Source organism: Sinocyclocheilus anshuiensis, unplaced genomic scaffold, assembly GCF_001515605.1.
Source record: "Sinocyclocheilus anshuiensis isolate Anshui unplaced genomic scaffold, SAMN03320099.WGS_v1.1 scaffold423, whole genome shotgun sequence".
NCBI classification, from domain to species: domain Eukaryota; kingdom Metazoa; phylum Chordata; class Actinopteri; order Cypriniformes; family Cyprinidae; genus Sinocyclocheilus; species Sinocyclocheilus anshuiensis.
Window position 1 is genome coordinate 807,196 of NW_015549610.1, and position 18,668 is coordinate 825,863.

Sequence of the window (18,668 nt, forward strand, 5' to 3'; positions counted from 1 at the left end):
AGATATTAGTCTGTTTCTTTCTTATTCCGAGGTCACCGTAGCCACCAGATCCAGTCTGTATCCAGATCATATGGTCACTGCAGTGCAGTCACCCGGATCCAGTACGTATCCAGCCCAGATGGTGGATCAGCACCTAGAGATGACCTCGACAGCCCTGAATGTCAGCGGAGACCAGAAGAACTAGATGAGCCCAAGAGACAGATCCCCTCTGAAGACCTTGTCTCCTAGACGGCCACCGGGATAAGACCACAAGAACCAGATGAGTCCTCTGCACAATGTGACTTTGCTGCAGCCTGGAATTGAACTGCTGGAGAACTGGCACGGCCATCGACACAAGACCACGGGAACCAGATGAGTCCTCTGCACAATCAGACTCTGCTGCAGCCTGGAATTGAACTGCTGGTTTCATCTGGCCAGAGGAGAACTGGCCCCCCGACTGAGCCTGGTTTCTCCCAAGGTTTTTTTCTCCACTCTGTCACCGATGGAGTTTTGGTTCCTTGCTGCTGTCGCCTCTGGCTTGTTTTGTTGGGGACACTTATTTTCCAACGATATCGTCGACTTGATTATACAGATACTATTTAAACTGAATTAAGCTGGATGATGACATCACTGAATTCAATGATGAACGGCCTTTAACTGAAAATTGAGTGTTTACTATTGTCCTTTTGCATTATTGACACTATCTTCCTATTTAATACTGTAAAGCTGCTGTAGGGAGTTAAATTCAAGGTTAACATTAATATTCTATAACTTTAAATAAGATCTAGAGGTAATATCGCGAGAACAGAGACCCGCGATTAGGATCGCGGGAGAGAATGATCTAGACAGTTGTGAGAGCGTAGAGGGAGAGATGACACGCTCTGTGTAATCGGATGTGGCTGATTCATGATGTTTACCTCTTCGTGTTTAATAAATCAAGTGTTATGATCTGCCGAGCTCCCTGTCGGTGTCCTCCTTGGATCAAAGCCAAGAACCCACGAGCCAGAGCGTGGTAAGAACTGTGAAGCTCATATATAGAAACAACACGCGTTACACTGGTGGCAGCGCTGGTTGGCTTGTTTTTGTTGGGACACTTGTTTTTTATTGTATTGAACGAGGTGGATATCGCCACTTTAACCTGCAGAGACGATGATATTGTTTTTCACGTGCTCTTTTTGCAAGTTCGGATTACGTGCGTTCTCTCTCACACAAAATGGCGGACGACGAGCATGAAGCAGCTGCAGTACAGAGAGACAGACATGTTGCAGATGCAGCAAACCCACATCTGCCATTTAAAATTGACCTTCCTCATCCTTTTTCTGGAGACGGTACAGAGCCTTTTAGTGCATGGATACAGAGATTCGAAGTTGCACTTAATGTCTCAGCTGTATCCCCGGATAAAGCCAAACTTCTCCCTGTGAAGCTTACTGGTCCGGCATTTGCATATTGGCAGTCTCTCCCATCTGAAGTGAAAGCTGATTACGAGTTAACTAAAGCCAGTTTGACCACTGTTTTTGGCCGTACAACATTTTTGGCCACATTTCAGACATTTTTGAATGCTCGTCCCCAAAAACCACAAGAACCTCTTGAAGTCTATGCTGCTGAGCTCACGTATTTAGTGACTGAAGCGTTTCCTCAATATGATGCAGCAGCACGGAATTGCGAAATTTTTCGTAGATTTGTGACCGGTTTAGACCCATCGCTTCAATTGAAAATCCATGAGCATGGCGCTGTGACTTTGGACAATGCCTTGAGAGTGGCCACTCAATGTGAGCGTGCTCAGTTGGCCATCAGTGTTGCTAACCCTTCAGCTGTTATGCCTGTGATAGTGAATCAACAACCATCGGCTAACACAGTGACAGCAACCCACATCACTGAACTGGCATCAGCCATAGCTGAACTCCGAACTGACTTGCATGCCTTACGCCAGTCTCATCTACGACGGACGGATGAACGTGTGGACCAGCTTTCGCAGCGGATTTCCAGTCTTCAGGACGAAGTGACATCTTCCACACATTCTCCACATCAGTCCTGTGCAGCCGTGGACTACGACATCGCAGCACGCCATCGCCAACCTAGCTTGGATGATTATCATCGCCTGCTGCTGTACTGCACAACACACACAGAGAGGTCGACAACACCCTCGAGACGACTGCTATTCTCAACGATACCACCGTGGCTACTCCGAACATGATCAACCACCCCCAACTGATGACTCCTCCTGCCAAAGACATTGTAGCTACTCTAATTCATCCCGTAGTCATGAGTCACACATGCCTTACACCACACAATCTGACGAATACACCCCCCACAGTGGCAATTCATATGATGAGTATGCGTTAGTCTCACCCGTGACTACTTCTAAAGAAGATGTCCATCCAATGCCTGAAGTGCATTTGGAGGATACACAGCTAAATGCTGAAGAACAGGCACAGCTTAAGAGCCTGATGACAGAGTTCGCTGACATTTTTAGCTCTCATTCTCATGACTATGGCAAAACTAATTTGATTACACATAGCATCTATACTGGCGACGCTGCTCCAATAAAACTGCGCCCTTATAGAGCATCACCAGCTAAAAGACTGCTTTCTCCACTGGTATTGGGCTATATCAATTCCGCATGATGCCAATGGGCATCTCTAACGCACCGCCCAGTTTCCAGCACTTAATGGAACTTGTGCTTCGGGGTCTGCACTGGAGCGTTTGTTTGATCTACTTAGATGATATTATCGTCTACAGTGCCAATTTCCCACAACACCTACAGCACTTATGTGAAGTTTTCCAGCGATTTCGTACAGCTGGTCTGAAACTTAAGCCATCCAAGTGCCATCTAGCATGTTCCTCTGTTACGTTTCTGGGCCACCGTGTTTCCAGTGCCGGTGTTGAGCCAGACCCATCTAACGTAGATAAAGTCAAGACTTGGCCAATCCCAACATCAGCTACACAGGTCAGGGCTTTTCTGGGTCTGTGTTCCTATTATCGTCGATTCATTAGTCACTTTGCACGCACTGCTGAACCCTTGTACCCTCTTAGACACAAGGGAGTATCATTCTCTTGGTCAGCAGAAGCAAATGAAGCTTTCAATGTACTGAAACAGGCACTGACTTCATCGCCAATTATGGCTTTTCCAAATCTTTCAGCTCCTTTCCTTCTTTACACAGATGCTTCCCATCATTCTGTGGGCTCTGTTCTTTCACAACAAGTGGAAGGAAAAGAGCATGTCATTGCATACGCCAGTCATGTGCTGTCTGCTTCAGAAAGAAAATGGTCTACTTTCGATCGAGAATTGTATGCCATCGTGTGGTCGGTTCGCCACTTCCGACACTATCTTGCTTGTCACACGTTCACTATAATTACGGATCACAAACCTCTGGTTGGTCTTAAGAAACTTCCTTTAGATCATGACCCTACAGGTAGACGAGCCCATTGGGCCATAGAATTGGACCTTTATGATTGGCATGTCATTCATCGTGATGGAGCTAAACACCTTAATGCAGACGCCATGTCTAGGCGGCCAGACACTAATCCTGTGGAATCTGATAGTTGCTCTCGGGGTGATGTGTCCATCATTTCGGTAGCAACTCAGACCACATCAATACCTTTGCATGCAAAACCGGTGTCAGCACACACCCAAACATTGCCAGTGAACAAAAATTTTCTTTTGCCCGCGACTGTTCCAAGTCACATAACATCAAATCTCGTTCTAATTCAAAGTGATTGGGATGTGATGGAAAAACAAAGGTCAGATCCAGATTTAGTTGTTGTTTTCTCTTGGATAGAAACAGGACGTAGACCACCCTTATGGAGGCTACGTGATGCTTCCCCATATCTCAGAAAACTGTGGACACAGTTTAGTCGCCTCATCATTCACAATGGGGTGTTATGCAGACACTTACGCAACTCTTTTGGTGATAATGCCTTGCAGGTAGTCATTCCTACATCATTGATTCCTGAAATACTCAGTCATGTCCATGGACACCCATCAGTGGGTCATTATGGGTTGGCCAAAACATTGGACAGAGCTATGCGGTCCTTTTACTGGCCTTACATGTCTACAGACATCGCCAAACATTGCTCCCAATGTACGGCTTGCCAGTCGCGCCGTTCTCCTGTGCCCCGACTGCAGGCGCCACTCATTCCTATCTCTCCTGACCGTCCATCCCAAATAGTGGCCGCAGACATAACAGAGTTGCCTATTTCAACCAAGGGTCACCACTATGTACTAGTAATGATGGACCTGTACACCAAGTTTGTCAATCTCTACCCATTAAAAGATCAGACAGCTGTCTCTGTGGCAGGTTGTATATTTGACCACTACATTCCACAGCACGGTGTCCCTGAGGCCCTACACTCGGATCAGGGCAGACAGTTTGAATCTGACCTCATAAAGCACCTTTGTAACTTGTTGTCAATCAAGAAGCTCCGTACGTCCCCTTATCATGCTCAGTGTGACGGAGCTGTTGAGCGCTTTAATCGCACTCTAAAAGATGAACTTTCCAAACAACTTTTTGACTCAGGTACGGAGTGGGATGAGCACCTCCCGCAGTTTGCATTGGCTTATAACACCACTAAGCACACTAGCACAGGACTGACACCCTTCTTTCTGGCTCATGGCCAGGAAGCTCCTTTGGTGGTTCCACCCCTGTTAATTTTGAAGTTCGGGAAATTCATCCCCTGTTCAGCCGACCACTCTGAACACCTTTTCTGGACTCCTCCCACCCCACATTACACCTGTGCCACCGGGACTCCCCACACCTCAGGTTCTGTTGGAACCACCACCGTTGCCTCAGTTGCAACCTCACCCCCAATTGCAACCGCCCAGGACCCTACAACCTTCCTGCCCTATGGAAAATGTGCAGGGGTCTGACTCTGGACTGTTGATTCCAATACGGGGAACACCTGAAGCTGGACTGTCAACAGGTGTTTCTGAATCACCTGATACTCCAGCGTCCACTCGGAATGTGCTTCCCAGGACACGTCGATTGCCTTACCATTTGAAGGATTTTGCACTTTACTGATTTGCTAAATGTTTTCTGTACTTGGTTCCTTTTTATGTACAGGGTTAATACATGTAACAATAGGAATGTTAATGTAGAGTTTCTTATATGGCCTATGTGATTTATGTTGAATTATTGTTAAACATGTTTTTGTAAGTTTTGGCCCTTTTGATACAGATTTTGGGTAATATATTGTTTTGACTTTTATGTTTAAATTTTGTTTGTGCCATATCCTTATGGGCCTATGTGATTTATGTTGCATTTTTGTTAAACGTCTCTTTGTGAGTTTTGGCCCTTTTGATACAGATTTTGGGTAATATATTGTTTTGACTTATGTCTAAATTTTGTTTGTGCCATATAAGTATAAGGGTTGTGTTAGAAATGAGGACATTTCTTGTTGGGTAAGGGAGTATTATGTAGGGAGTAAAATTCAAGGTTAACATTAATGTTATAACTTTAAATAAGATCTAGAGGTAATATCGCGAGAACAGAGACCCGCGATTAGGATCGCGGGAGAGAATGATCTAGACAGTTGTGAGAGCGTAGAGGGAGAGATGACACGCTCTGTGTAATCGGATGTGGCTGATTCATGATGTTTACCTCTTCATGTTTAATAAATCAAGTGTTATGATCTGCCGAGCTCCCTGTCGGTGTCCTCCTTGGATCAAAGCCAAGAACCCACGAGCCAGAGCGTGGTAAGAACTGTGAAGCTCATATATAGAAACAACACGCGTTACACTGCTTTGACATAATCTGTATTGTTAAAAGCGCTATATAAATAATGGTGACTTGACTTGACTTGACAAAATTGTTTACAAATGTCAAGCAGAATCAAGATAGTTAATAGTCAGAACATTAAAATGCCACTGGTGTCTGTACAAACATGGAGGTGTCTTCTTTCTGACCCTTGGAAGACCTTATAATGAAACAAGGTCACACAAATGCAAAAGTGCAAATCTGCAGACTAACCTAGTGTGTTACACAACCCTCTTGCTTATTTGATAACCTTTGTCAAATTATTCATCCATTATACACAATGACATCTAAAAGGGGCTCACAGTTACATCAGCCCAAACAAAGTATGAAATGAGTTTATAACCTTGATATGTTAACTTAACAGCTTCATCTAAAAATAAGGAATAAGGTATTCACACAATGCTATTCTATGTCCTGTTTGTCTCGTAGCCTTGACACACCTGTAACCTGACACAACAAAAACAGCCAAACAATTTAACCCAGTTAGGCACAAACGGCTTCACTTAACAAAGCCAATGTATGAAGGGAAGTCCAACTATTATTTACAGATACATCTTTATAAATCCACTTCAATCAAGAAATCATCTGTATTGGGTATTTTCAGCTAATATATTTCTGGAAGCACAATTCATTGCACTAGAGCCCAAAGATTTTTTTATATGATCTACACCAGGTCTGCAACCCCTCAAGAACAGCAATAGCTAAGAGGATGATCTTGGCATACTGCGTATCACGTGTACTCAGAATGCACTCTAAACAGTTGGGTGTGGGGTGACAGTTAAAGGCCTCTCTTTGCAGAGAGCTAAACAGGTCCCAGTGCAAGCAAGTGTCAAGTGTGCCACTAGACATTGGGATAAACAAAACAACCTTTCCTGTTTGGAAATCTGATACGTAGTTAAAGAAGGGAAAAAGAAAAGTAAAACATTTTGAAGTGGTAAGTAGCTTGTTTTTTGGTGTTTGTTCTGGCTTGTGTTTGTGTTTTGGATGAAGGTGCAGTATACATTGGTGCATTAATATTGTAAAAATGCTGAGAAGGATCATAATTTTTTAGCAATGGTAATGAGTCACACTCTTTGGTTTAATTAAAATGATCTTTTATTTTAAATGCACTTTTACCTGCTATTTAAAAAGTTTTAATTGTACGATTTATTTTTTATGCTAAAAATACTTAAAGGGATCATTCACTCAAAAATTAAAATCCTGTCATCATTTACTCACCCTCATGTCGTTCCAAACCAGTATGACTTTCTTCTATAAAAAGATATTTTGAGAAATGTCATGGGGGTTTTTTGTTTGTTTGGGTTTTATTTTTCTGTCCATACAATGGAAGTCAATGGTTACCAACATTCTTTAAAATATCTTATTTTGTGGTGCAATTATTCTCGTCTAAAACAACATGAATTAATTTCAAGTGAATGAAGTTAATACATGATGACAGAGTTTTTAGCTCTGGTGAACTATCCCTTTAAGGGTAAATGTCTGTATATGCAAACTTATAAATGATAAATTTCCTGTTACTGACTCTTCAGTTATTTTCTGCATTTTATTGCAACCTTTTCTCAATGAGGCTTGAAAACACACACACACACACACACACACACACACACACACACAAAGCATTTAAAACAAAAAATAAAAATGTATTTGTACAATATTGTTTATATTCTATATTTAAAATACATTTATTTCATACAAAGTACAGTTAAAGTCTATTGACATATTTACTGACATATCGCTCAAGGCTTACTGGTATAAAAATTATAATTAAACTTACAATAATAACATAATTTATTCAACAGTTCTTCTCTCTGAGTTACCGTCTTCCACCATTTTGGAGAGTACCACAGAACGTAATCAACGTAATCATCAAATTACGTTGATTATGTTCTGGGGTACTCTCCAAAATGGCGAATGGCGGAAAAGTACAGTAACTCGGGGAGAAGAATTGCTGAAAAAATTATGTTATTATTGTTGTCTTTGCACACAAAAAGTATTCTTGTAGCTTTGTAAAATTACGGTTGAACCCCTGATGTCACATGGACTATTTTACCGATGCCCTTGCTACGTTTCTGTACGTTGATCGTGGTAATATCCTTGTTGTCTATGGAGGGTCAGAGAGCTCTCAGATTTCATCAAAAATATCTTAATTTGTGTTCCGAAGATGAACGAAGGTCTTACGGGTTTGGAATGACATGAGGGTGAGTAATTAATGACAGAATTTTCATTTTAGGGTGAACTAACCCTTTTAATGCAAGACATTTAAAGTGTAACTAAAGTATAATTAAGTAAAATAAGGTATACCAAAAGTACAATTGCAGGGTATTTTTATTAAGCACATAAATATGTAAATGTGTTTGTAGTATACTTAGCATGAAATAAATGTATTTCAAATACATTTTAGTATATTTATTTTTCACTAGGGTGTATATATACATGATTTGGAAAGGCACACACCTCTCTATAAAAGGCCTCAAAGCTGACAATGCATATCAGAGTGAAAACCAAGCCATGAGGTCAAAGGAACTGCCTGCAGAGCTCAGAGACAGGATTGTATCGAGGCACACATCTGGGGAAGGCTACAAAAAAAAATTCTGCTGCACTGAAGGTTCCCAAGAGCACAGTGGCTTCTATATTTCTCAAATGGAAGAAGTTTGGTACAACCAGGACTCTTCCAAGATATATATACATATATACATGCTGTATACTAGATTGAGACTGAAGAACTGATTACATTTTAATAGAAAAAAGTTATTTTAAATTGTAAATATATTTTACAAAATTACTTTTGTACCTGTATTATTACTAAAAAAAACTGCAGCCTCGGACATATGACACTTTTTTTCAAAGATATTACATCAAAAATCTGTCAGATTTACCATTAAATAATTTAGTTGTCTGTCCTAATCAAGCAAGCTAATGAAATTTCCAGTAACAGTTTTCTGTGATAAGTATGCAAGCAAACAGATGTTAGTCCAGTAGTTTAATTAAGTAATGAATGTTTTGATTGTCTCAGGATCCATCATGGAAGCCGCCCGTGTGTCCATGCCGGGTGCCACAGACTCCAACCTGGAATTTGCTGACTACAGTCTCTATAGCAACCTGTCTGATGATGAGCTCATGCAGCTGGCAATCGAGCGAAGCATTGCTGATGCCCAGAACTCTGGGCCAGGCACTGAAAACTCAAAGACCCCTGTTGTTCTAAACAGGCCAGCAGGCCCACGCCGAGCTCCACCATCACATCGTCCCCAGCAGCAGACAGAACCAGCTGCGTGTCCTGCCAATCCACCCAGGTACAGTTTGATGGGCTTCATTCAAACTGAAATGAGGTGCTGTCATAAATCAAACTCTCACTGCGAGTATAAAAATAACCAATGCTTAGTACATCATACTCCCACTGACCTATCTTTTAATAGATATTCATCAACATGTTTATTTTCAAACTTATACAGCAAGCTAAATTTTTCTTTTAAATAGATATTTATTTTATATTATTTATGCAAAACAGGAAATTAAGACTGCATGTAAAACATACACGTCAGTTTATTGCCACATAAAATTTCCTGTCATGTTTTGATGATTCATCTCACAAGGAGGGTCACAATATCAATTACAGATGCCTACTGCATCTTCTCTGATGACTGGCACAGCTGCTTCACACCTGTTCCTCTTCATTCAGAGGCCAACATTCGAGCAAGCATAGTTCAAGTTTACATGCCACCGTGCATAAAAATAGAGACCCTATCCTTTGCTGTGCCCCAATCCACTTGTTTAAATTTCCCCTGAAATCTGACATTAAAACTAATCTTCCAGTGGTTGATTTTTGTTTAATTGCAAACTTAACACATAGGTAATTTAATTTGAAAATACTGTAGGTTAAAAAAAATACCAATTCTGAAAATGATCCCATCCCCTTTCCGTGGCAGCCCAGTGATTGTGCAATAGCTAGAGATCTAATGCAACATTAATTTAACTCATATCAACTCTTTTCTTTTTTGTCCAAAGAGAAACAATAAATCTACAGGATGTGATTTCAGTAAGTCACTTTGTGACTGGTTATGGCAAGCGAATGGTGGCCTACCGAAAATACGATGGAAGTATGCAAGTCGCCCCTGAGCCTGAAGAGTGAGTGATTGCACAATTACATGACAATGTGTGCTCATTAGTAAGCATATATGTAAGAAAAGTGAAAAGATTTTTTCAAAAATGTTAATATTTTGAATTTCATACTCACTAAGGCTGCATTTATTTAAAATAAATACAGTAAAACAGTAATATTGTGAAATATTATTACAATTTAAAAGGACTGTTTATATTTTAAAATATAATTTATTCCTGTGATGGCAAAGCTTATATTTCTCAAATGGAAGAAGTTTGGTACAACCAGGACTCTTCCAAGAGCCGATTGCCCAGTCAAACTGAGCAATTGATGGAGAAGATTTCAGATGGAGCAGATTACAGATGGAGCCACAGCGCTGTATGAGGCCTGTAAAAAAGGAATTGTGTAGACTGGTGACCAAGAACCTGATGGTCACTCTAGTTGAGCTCCATGATCATATATGCAGATGGGAGAAACCTAAGGACAAGCATCACTGCAACACTCCACCGATCTAGGCTTTATGGCGGTGTGGCCAAACTCAATCCTCTTCTCAATGAAGACACATGAAAACACACTTGGAATTTGCAAAACAGTACCTAAAGGACCCTCAGACTCTGAGAAACAAGATTATCTGGTCTGATGAACCTCAATTCTAAGCATCATGTTTGAAGGAAACCAGCTCTGCTCATCACCTACAGAGTACCATCCCAAAAGTAAAGTATGCTGATAGAAGCCTCATGCTGTGGGGTGTTTTTCAGCAGCAGGGACTGGGAGACAGGTCAGGGTTGAGGGAAAGCTGAATGGAGCAAAATACAGAGATATCCTCAATGAAAACCTGTTCTACAGCACTCAAGACCTCAGACTGGGCCAAAGGTACACCTTCCAACAAGACAATTACCCTAAGCACACAGCCAAGGCAACACAGGAGTGGCTTAGGGACAACTGTGAATGTCCTAGAGTAGCCCAGCCAGAGCCCTGACTTTAACCCTATCGAACATCTCTGTAGAGACCTGAAAATGGCTGTCCACCGACGGTCCCCATCCAACCTGACCAAGCTTGAGAGGATTTGCAAAAAGGAATGGCAGAAAATCCCCCAATCCAGGTGTGTGTGCAAAGCTTGTTGTGTCATACCCAAAAAGACTTGAGGCTGTAATTGCTGCCAAAGGTGCTTCACCTAAGGGTTTGAGTAATTATGTAAATGTGATATTTCTTTTTAATTAAATTTACAGACATTTCTAAGATTCTGTTTTCACTGTACGTACGAAGTATAGATTAATGAGAAAAAATTAATTTAAACAATTCAGGCTGAAACAACAAAATTGAAAAAGGTGAAGGGGGTCTGAATACTTTCTGAATGCACTGTATATATATAGTGTGCTCATTAGTAAGCATATATGTAAGAAAAGTGAAAAGATTTTTTCAAAAATGTTAATATTTTGAATTTCATACTCACTAAGGCTGCATTTATTTAAAATAAATACAGTAAAACAGTAATATTGTGAAATATTATTACAATTTAAAAGGACTGTTTATATTTTAAAATATAATTTATTCCTGTGATGGCAAAGCTGAAATCATGAAATGTCACATGATCCTTCAGAAATCATTCTAATATGCTGATGTGCTTCTCAAGAAACATTTCTTATTATCAATGTTGAAAAAAGTTGTGATGCATAAGACCTCAAACTTTTGAATGGTAATATGTTATGTGTTTTAACATTTATGAATATGAGAGGGGTAATGAACATCTCATCTGCGACGCTAAATGCATAAAAGTGAAAGCAGTTTCTTCTTTAGGGAGCTTGAGCCTATTGTTAAGGCAATTTCAGAAGGAGATGTGGGATCAGTGAGACTATTGGTTAAGCAACCTGGGTGCAACCTCCTTAAACCAAATAACGATGGATGGATTCCTTTGCACGAGGCGGCATATTATGGACAAGATCAATGTATTAAAATTATCCTGAGAGGTAGAGTGCACTCATTTGACAATTACTCCATTGAACTTTATTTAGCCAAGCTCTATCAGATTGTTCTGGCTTTGATCATGAACACTATTCTCATAGCTCAACCTGGGATGATCAACCAGCGCACTTTAAAAGAGCAGACGGCTTTAATGATAGCTGTGACCAGGGAACATCTTGCATGTGTGGAGCGCCTTCTGGAGAAAGGAGCTGATCCTGATATTGCCAATAAAGAGAAGGAGACTCCCCTTTACAAAGGTAATATCGTATTAGTAAGTATATAATTATCTACCTCTCTATCTCTCTATCTATCTATCTATCTTGTTTGAAGTATAAATCCTGGATTACCAGCCTAGAGCCACATCATTTTATTAAAAACATCAATTCTTAAAAAATATATTTTTTTTTTTGTTCAGTGGTGTTATGGAAAATTTTAGCATTTCTATACATATCTGTAGCTTGTGAGAAGGAGAACCCAGCGATGGTTGCCATGTTACTGAATTACGGCGCCTCTGTGAATAAGAGCTGTATTCAAGGCTGGACCGCTCTCCATGAGAGTGTGTGCAGGAACAATGTGGAAATCTGTGAGATGCTGATAAAAGCTGGAGCCAAAGTCAGCATGCCCAACATGTACGGAATCACTCCTATCTTTGTGGCTGCCCAAAGTGGAAAAGTGGATGCACTTCGCATGCTTTTAAAAAATGGTAACATTATTTTTGTTTCTCTTCCATTGCTGCTTTGTGATGAAATGCATCTGACATGTAATGCATCTCACCTCATTCAGGTGCAGATCTCAACAGCCAGGCTGCAGATGGAGCCACAGCGCTGTATGAGGCCTGTAAAAATGGTCATGAGAACATTGTAGAGTTTCTTCTATCTCAAAATGCAGACGCAAACAAGCCAGGAAAGACAGGACTGTTGCCAATTCATATTGCTGCCCAGCGTGGCAATGACAGGTATCAATTCAGAATTCACTTAATAAGGAATTTGTATGAATGAATGAATTTGCTTTGGGAGGAATTTTCTCGGGTCACAGTTTATTTATATGCGAAGGCCATTGGTTGTTAAGAGTTTAGGTTTAGTACATCTCATAATCTTGCATTAATTTTCAGCAAAGACCTCCTCACTTTCGGGTGTACCCACAAAAATGTCAGGGCAACTAAGTAAGTCTCAATGGGTGCTTTAGAGCAGTGCTGTGGCAAGAGGGTGCTAATCCTGTAACCTGTAACCTTAACTCAAGCTAACTCAAGTAGGAGTAAGTGGTTTTATTTCCAAAATACCATTTCAGATAAGTGCTCTTTCTTCTGACACACGTTATAACTCTTCTAGTTTATTGTGTGTAGGGTCTTTTCTCACCTAACAGTAAAACTAATCATCCCATAGAGTAATTCTTGATAGCATGACATGTTTAGGGATGGGAATCGTAAAGAATTTGATGATCCTGGCTTCCGGTTCCTTTTAACTATTTAAATTCCATTAAAATTTATTTCAGTATTTTTAAGCAATAAATATTTATTACAATTATTGCATTAGGTGTGTTTAACTGTTAAAAAAACTGAGTAGTCGGCGCCAATAGCCTCGTAGGAAGCGCATCGACATAGTGCTGTTGCGGTTCGGGCGTCCCAAGATCGAGTCCCGGCTCACGGACCTTTCCCGATCCCGTCCTCCCTCTCTGTGTCCCACTTCGCTTCCTGTCTAAATACTGTCCTATCCTAATAAAGGCAAAAATGCCAAAAATAAATAATAAAAAAAAACAACAAAACAAAACTGACTACGCTTAAGGTGTACTGTATCTTTAACTACACACTGTCATATAAAAAACAACTAGTCAGTGACTACAGTCATTTACAGTTAGTTGTAAGCTGTATAAGTTTGATTTATTACATTTATTAGAGGGAATCAGAATACATATTTTGTTTCTGATTCACGAAAAAGAAGCAACTCATAAAACCCATTTGTTTAGGAATTGGACTACACTACGCTGTTTTTGATTCACTAGAAAGAGTGAACTCATATGAATTATTTGTTCGGAAATCAAATTACTCTATTTGCGCTTTCTGTTTTGCATTGTAGATTCAGTAGAGGTGTTTTTTTTATTTAACTTGAGCACTGCATTTTTTTAGAATGCAGTGTCATGCGTGAGACGCTGAAAAAACATGAGCGCAATGGTCAAAAACTTGTTCTGCATCACTGGCCCCTAACAAACTCCTTCTCTTCCATACTTTTTTTTTTATACAAAAAATGTCGGTTCCCAACCCTAGAACTGTTCCTCTATAATTTTATTGCTAATCACTACATACAAGTTTTTCAAAGGTTTTTATATATATTATTAGTCTTCTTATGGAATAATTTTAACATCTCATAATGGTCATTTCACCCTAATAGAGTCAAATTCTAACCTCACATTCAAGAGTATTTTAGTGTACACTAGCAAGATAACACTCAAGAACACACAACTTCTCATTTTCAGTATCATATCCATGCTGATCCCAGCCACAAGCAAGGCCAGAGTGAGACGTACAGGTATCAGTCCCCTCCATTTAGCAGCAGAGCGCAACAGAAACAATATTGTTGAATTCCTAATTAAGGCCGACTTTGACGTCAATGCCATGTTGTCTGAGGATCGTTCTATGATGTATGAAGATCGGCGCAGCACAGCTCTATACTTTGCTGTCATGAACAACAATATCGATGCTACCACCATGCTCCTGAAGGCTGGTGCTAATCCAAACCTGGACACGTTCAACCCGCTCCTGGTGGCCCTGAGGCAGGGTTGCATCCAGACAGTGACTTTGCTGGTGGAACATGGTGCTAATGTCAATGCCTACATCCCAACTCATCCAACTACCTTTCCAGCAAGTGTTATGTTCTGCATGAAGTATCTGACCATACTGAAGTATCTAATGGATAATGGCTGTGATGCCTTGTCATGTTTCAATTGCGTTTATGGCAGCAATCTTCATCCACCTATAAAGACTAGGCGTAATCAGAGATATGATCCAGATGAAGTTGTAGAAAAGACCTGTGTTCAGGTGAGTGGCCTGAAGCCAATTCTACATACAATGTAATATTTTTTTCTGAATTGTATATTGTGTATATTGCCACATTTTACACCACTTTTTACTAGTTCTGTGAGGTGATCTCCACCGAAAACTACTCCCGCTGGGCAGGACCGATTATAGACGTTCTGCTTGACTATGTTGGGCATGTGAAACTCTGTGCACGACTCACTGAACATCTGGACAGTTACCACGAGTGGCAGTGCATCAAAGAGAAAGCGAGTATGTGCTCCCATACCTTTTGCTTAAATTATTCGTATATGCAAATGATTTCAGTCACCTGTGTATTCATTTGCTGGTTCTGATTGCAGCGCCTCCACGCCCACTCATGCAGCTCTGCAGACTGAAAATCCGCAATCTGCTCGGGATCAAGAGACTGAAGAAAATTCACAGGCTTCCAGTTCCTCCAAGGCTGATCAAATTCCTAAATCATCAAGAACGAGAGCAAGACTTTTAAGCCTGCTTTTGAATGTTGACTCTTAGTAAACACAAAGAGAACAATGCCATTAGAAAATCATATTCATCTGTTTGCAGTACTTGCACTGAGCTAAAAAAATGGCTTTTGTTCTGAGTCAGTATTTGCGCATATGTACTGCTTAATAGTTTAATAAAATGCCATAAATGTTTATATGTAATTATCAGGCATAAACAGAATTTAGGGAACATGTATTGGATAGATTTAGTAGGTACATACTTTATTTTGTCTGTATATGCTTTTTTTATGTCATAAAAGCCAAAAATGACACAGGGTGACAGAAAACAGTAACTGTTATTTTTTTGCAATGTAGTAGAAATGTATTAAAGTGCCCCTATTATGCCAATTTTACAGTTCCTAATATTGTTTTGGGAGTCTCCTACAATAATGTTTTCTCAAAATATGCATTTAATACCTCAATTTCCAGCGATTCTCAAACGATTCGTTCGAAGCAGTTCAAAGATTCAGTCTCTCTAAACACCTCCTTTCAGTGAGCCTACTCTGCTCTGATTGGTCAGATGGCCTAGTCTATTGTGATTGGTCTACTGCATACAGCAGTGTCAGAAACGATAGGCCTATTTCAATAGTTCTGTATTTTGAACGCTCTATAGAAAATATAAACATCTATTATTTAACATACTTCCATAATCCTGCGTTGAACTCCCTGAGATTAGAGAAGCAGTGGTCAGTAGAATGCCATGTTTGTGGGCGGGGTCAAGTTGTTCGCAGCCGGCCAACGTAGAACATAGGGCGCATTATGCAAATGTGTTACCCGGTGAGGTGTAGCCGTCACGGAAGTAGGATTCGAATTACTAACGACTCGTCTAGGCTGTACAGAGTCGATTCTTTATTTTGGGAGACAATAACTTTATTTATCGTGCACTTTCAGCTTTACAACTTTGCAGATCGTTTACATTCACATACAGCTACATTACACACCATGAAAGGCAATATTGGAAATGGCATAATAGGGGCACTTATTAAGAAATATACTTAATGCTTATGTGTATAGTTTTGTATTTTTACTTTTACTTATTTTCTTAGATGTAAAATTTTCTTCTAGTATTTTGATGGTTTGTTTAATTGGAACGCAAACCAATACTCAAAGATTACTTTCTGTTCTATATCATTTTAAATTGGAATGAATTTCCCTGATTCAGTCAGTGCTTTAAGTTACAGTGACAATTCTTATGTTTGAACAACGTCCAACCAGTTACTCATCAGTATCAATCTACCAATAAAGTGTTAACTATTAACTATTTGAGTTTCATTTATTCTGCCTTTCTGGGCAAAATGTGGGTTTGGATATCTAGTATTGCTGATCTTATGATTCATGTATGTTGCCCCATGTGCAGGGAGACAAACAAGAGGCAAAAAATGATGAAGTAGGCCTACGCAACAGTAAACTATTATTTAAAACATGATATTAAATTACAAGTTAAAGCAGTTCATGCTGCTTTCATAACTGATTTCACATCATTGACACCAAACACTGGTGGTTCTTATGTGCACAAATAATGACTTTAGCCATTACTATTATTGCACTTCACTCATCTCAAAGTTGAGACGTTTTGAACACATGTAGGTTTTTAAGTTACAGCTTTTTCTTCCTGTTCCGTAACACAAACTATTTAACTGAATAACGCTGCATTTTAATTATAAATACTGTAATTAGTTATATAGTTAAATATGCATAACTCAAGTTGCAAACTGCAACGTATCAGCTGTCAGATTGGCCCATAGTGTTTTTAAAGACTAAAGAGGATAATAAATAAGTAATACTGCAAAATATATCCACCTTATTTCAATGCGGAAGTAAGCTGTTTTCTGTTAATGTGCGAGACTTCTGGTTCATTAGCCGCTGTAGAGAAATAACGAGAAGAATAACGAAGTGCAGTAAACACTAAAACTGTTTGCATTACAAACAAGTGTGTTCAGAATTAAGATAATACAGTAAAATAATGTGGTAAGAAACACCAGTTTGCAATATCAAGCAGCAAAACGTGCTGTTTTGTACAGCTAAAAATATCTGGAAGCGGATGAGACCAGAAGCCAGACACATTAAATTTGCAAATGGCCACGCCCTCTCTTACAGAAAAATAGTAAATAAATATATCCCTTTTACCAAATAAATACATTTACATAATGTTGTCAGCGATAATGCTGTCAGTAATAGTAAGACAGAAGCTGTCTGTATGCCCTTGAAGGTGGGTGTTGACCCCGACCTGCACTTTTTCAGGTCAGTTCTGGTGGCAGCCAGAACAAGGCACCTTCCAGATGGCCAGACTGCTTGTTGAGAGCAGAACTGATGGCATTGCCCAGATTCCCAGTATGTCCACTCCTTTCCCAGCCAATACTATGCTCTGCTTGAAGTGCCTCCCCTTGAAGTATCTCGTGGACAATGGCTGAAATGCCAGTTCTGGTAAGGTGCACCTCCACTCCTGTCCTCTTTCAACGATTTTCAAGGCTTAAATAAAGCGCAAACATCCACTGAGGTATGAATGTGAACTGTGTAGTGTGACAACTGATCTATAATAGAGAACATTATATTATTATTATTATATCATTATATATAGATCAGTGAGTATGAACCTTTTTGTACCAGTTAATGGACTTCCCAATACTGTACCAGTCAACATTCTGCCCGTTTATAAAGAACTTGCATTTATGTTATTATTTATTTTTTGTATTTGTTTAAGATTTTGTAAGTGCAGGAGCAGGACACTCACAAACACATTACATGGTCAGGCATACCTCTGCACTTCATCTGTGAAGCTCAGTTGTGTTGGTGTCCTATGCAGCACTCCTCTCAGATCGGCAAACAGGACAGCTGTTCCTTAGAGGGCTTCCCATTGAGTACACCCTATGGGCAAACCATTGTGCAAAAACAGTTATTTTGAGGAAACTGATACATTTAAGATAAAGATACAATAATTTGCAGCATAGTTAAAAGATATTGTTAATGTTATTCCTAATTAAGGCCCTTGGTGAACCTTTACTACGAGTTTGTTTGTAATGATGATTAAATGTGAACATTGTTTAAGTACCACTAAATGCTCCTCAGATCCCTGTAACTTTACAATGAAGTCCAGCAGTGTCTTTAGCTCTGCAGTGTGGTCATGGACAGCCTGAATGTGGATCTCCTCTGCGGTCCTGAAACTGCAGTCTCCGGTTGTGCAGGACCATACTATTGAATTTCCCCCCCCAATCCACTTCAGTGCAAACTCCGCCCCACAAGCTGATTCTAAAGTTTTTATTGGTTGTGTCAATTGAAGTGTTGGTTTCCTACACTATGCTACAAAAATGCTAACCCCTAAACCTACCCCACACCTGACCCTAACCTTA

General features: G+C 39.9%; 1 protein-coding gene across 2 annotated transcripts; it reads left to right on the top strand.

The window, feature by feature from the left end:
• The first annotated feature begins 6,543 nt into the window (after positions 1-6,543).
• LOC107659189 (ankyrin repeat and SOCS box protein 2-like) lies at positions 6,544-15,675 on the top strand. Of its 2 annotated transcripts, XM_016448035.1 has the most exons (11): positions 6,544-6,666; positions 8,746-9,022; positions 9,735-9,854; positions 11,626-11,795; positions 11,892-12,047; positions 12,248-12,493; positions 12,574-12,745; positions 12,902-12,952; positions 14,260-14,821; positions 14,917-15,070; positions 15,160-15,675. In XM_016448035.1, the coding sequence occupies exons 2-11, from the start codon at positions 8,754-8,756 to the stop codon at positions 15,303-15,305; spliced, it is 2,046 nt and encodes a 681-aa protein (XP_016303521.1). In that variant the 5' UTR covers positions 6,544-6,666; positions 8,746-8,753; the 3' UTR covers positions 15,306-15,675. The 2 variants fall into 2 exon arrangements, with proteins under 2 accessions (XP_016303521.1, XP_016303523.1); XM_016448037.1 differs by lacking the exon at positions 12,902-12,952.
• The last annotated feature ends 2,993 nt before the right edge of the window (positions 15,676-18,668 follow it).

Coding starts and splice junctions, on each gene's coding strand:
- LOC107659189 (XM_016448035.1), top strand. CDS start 8,754: ATGGAAGCCGCCCGTGTGTCCATGCCGGGTGCCACAGACTCCAACCTG. Junction 11,796..11,891: donor TATTAAAATTATCCTGAGAG/GTAGAGTGCACT, acceptor CTATTCTCATAG/CTCAACCTGGGATGATCAAC. Junction 12,494..12,573: donor TCGCATGCTTTTAAAAAATG/GTAACATTATTT, acceptor CACCTCATTCAG/GTGCAGATCTCAACAGCCAG.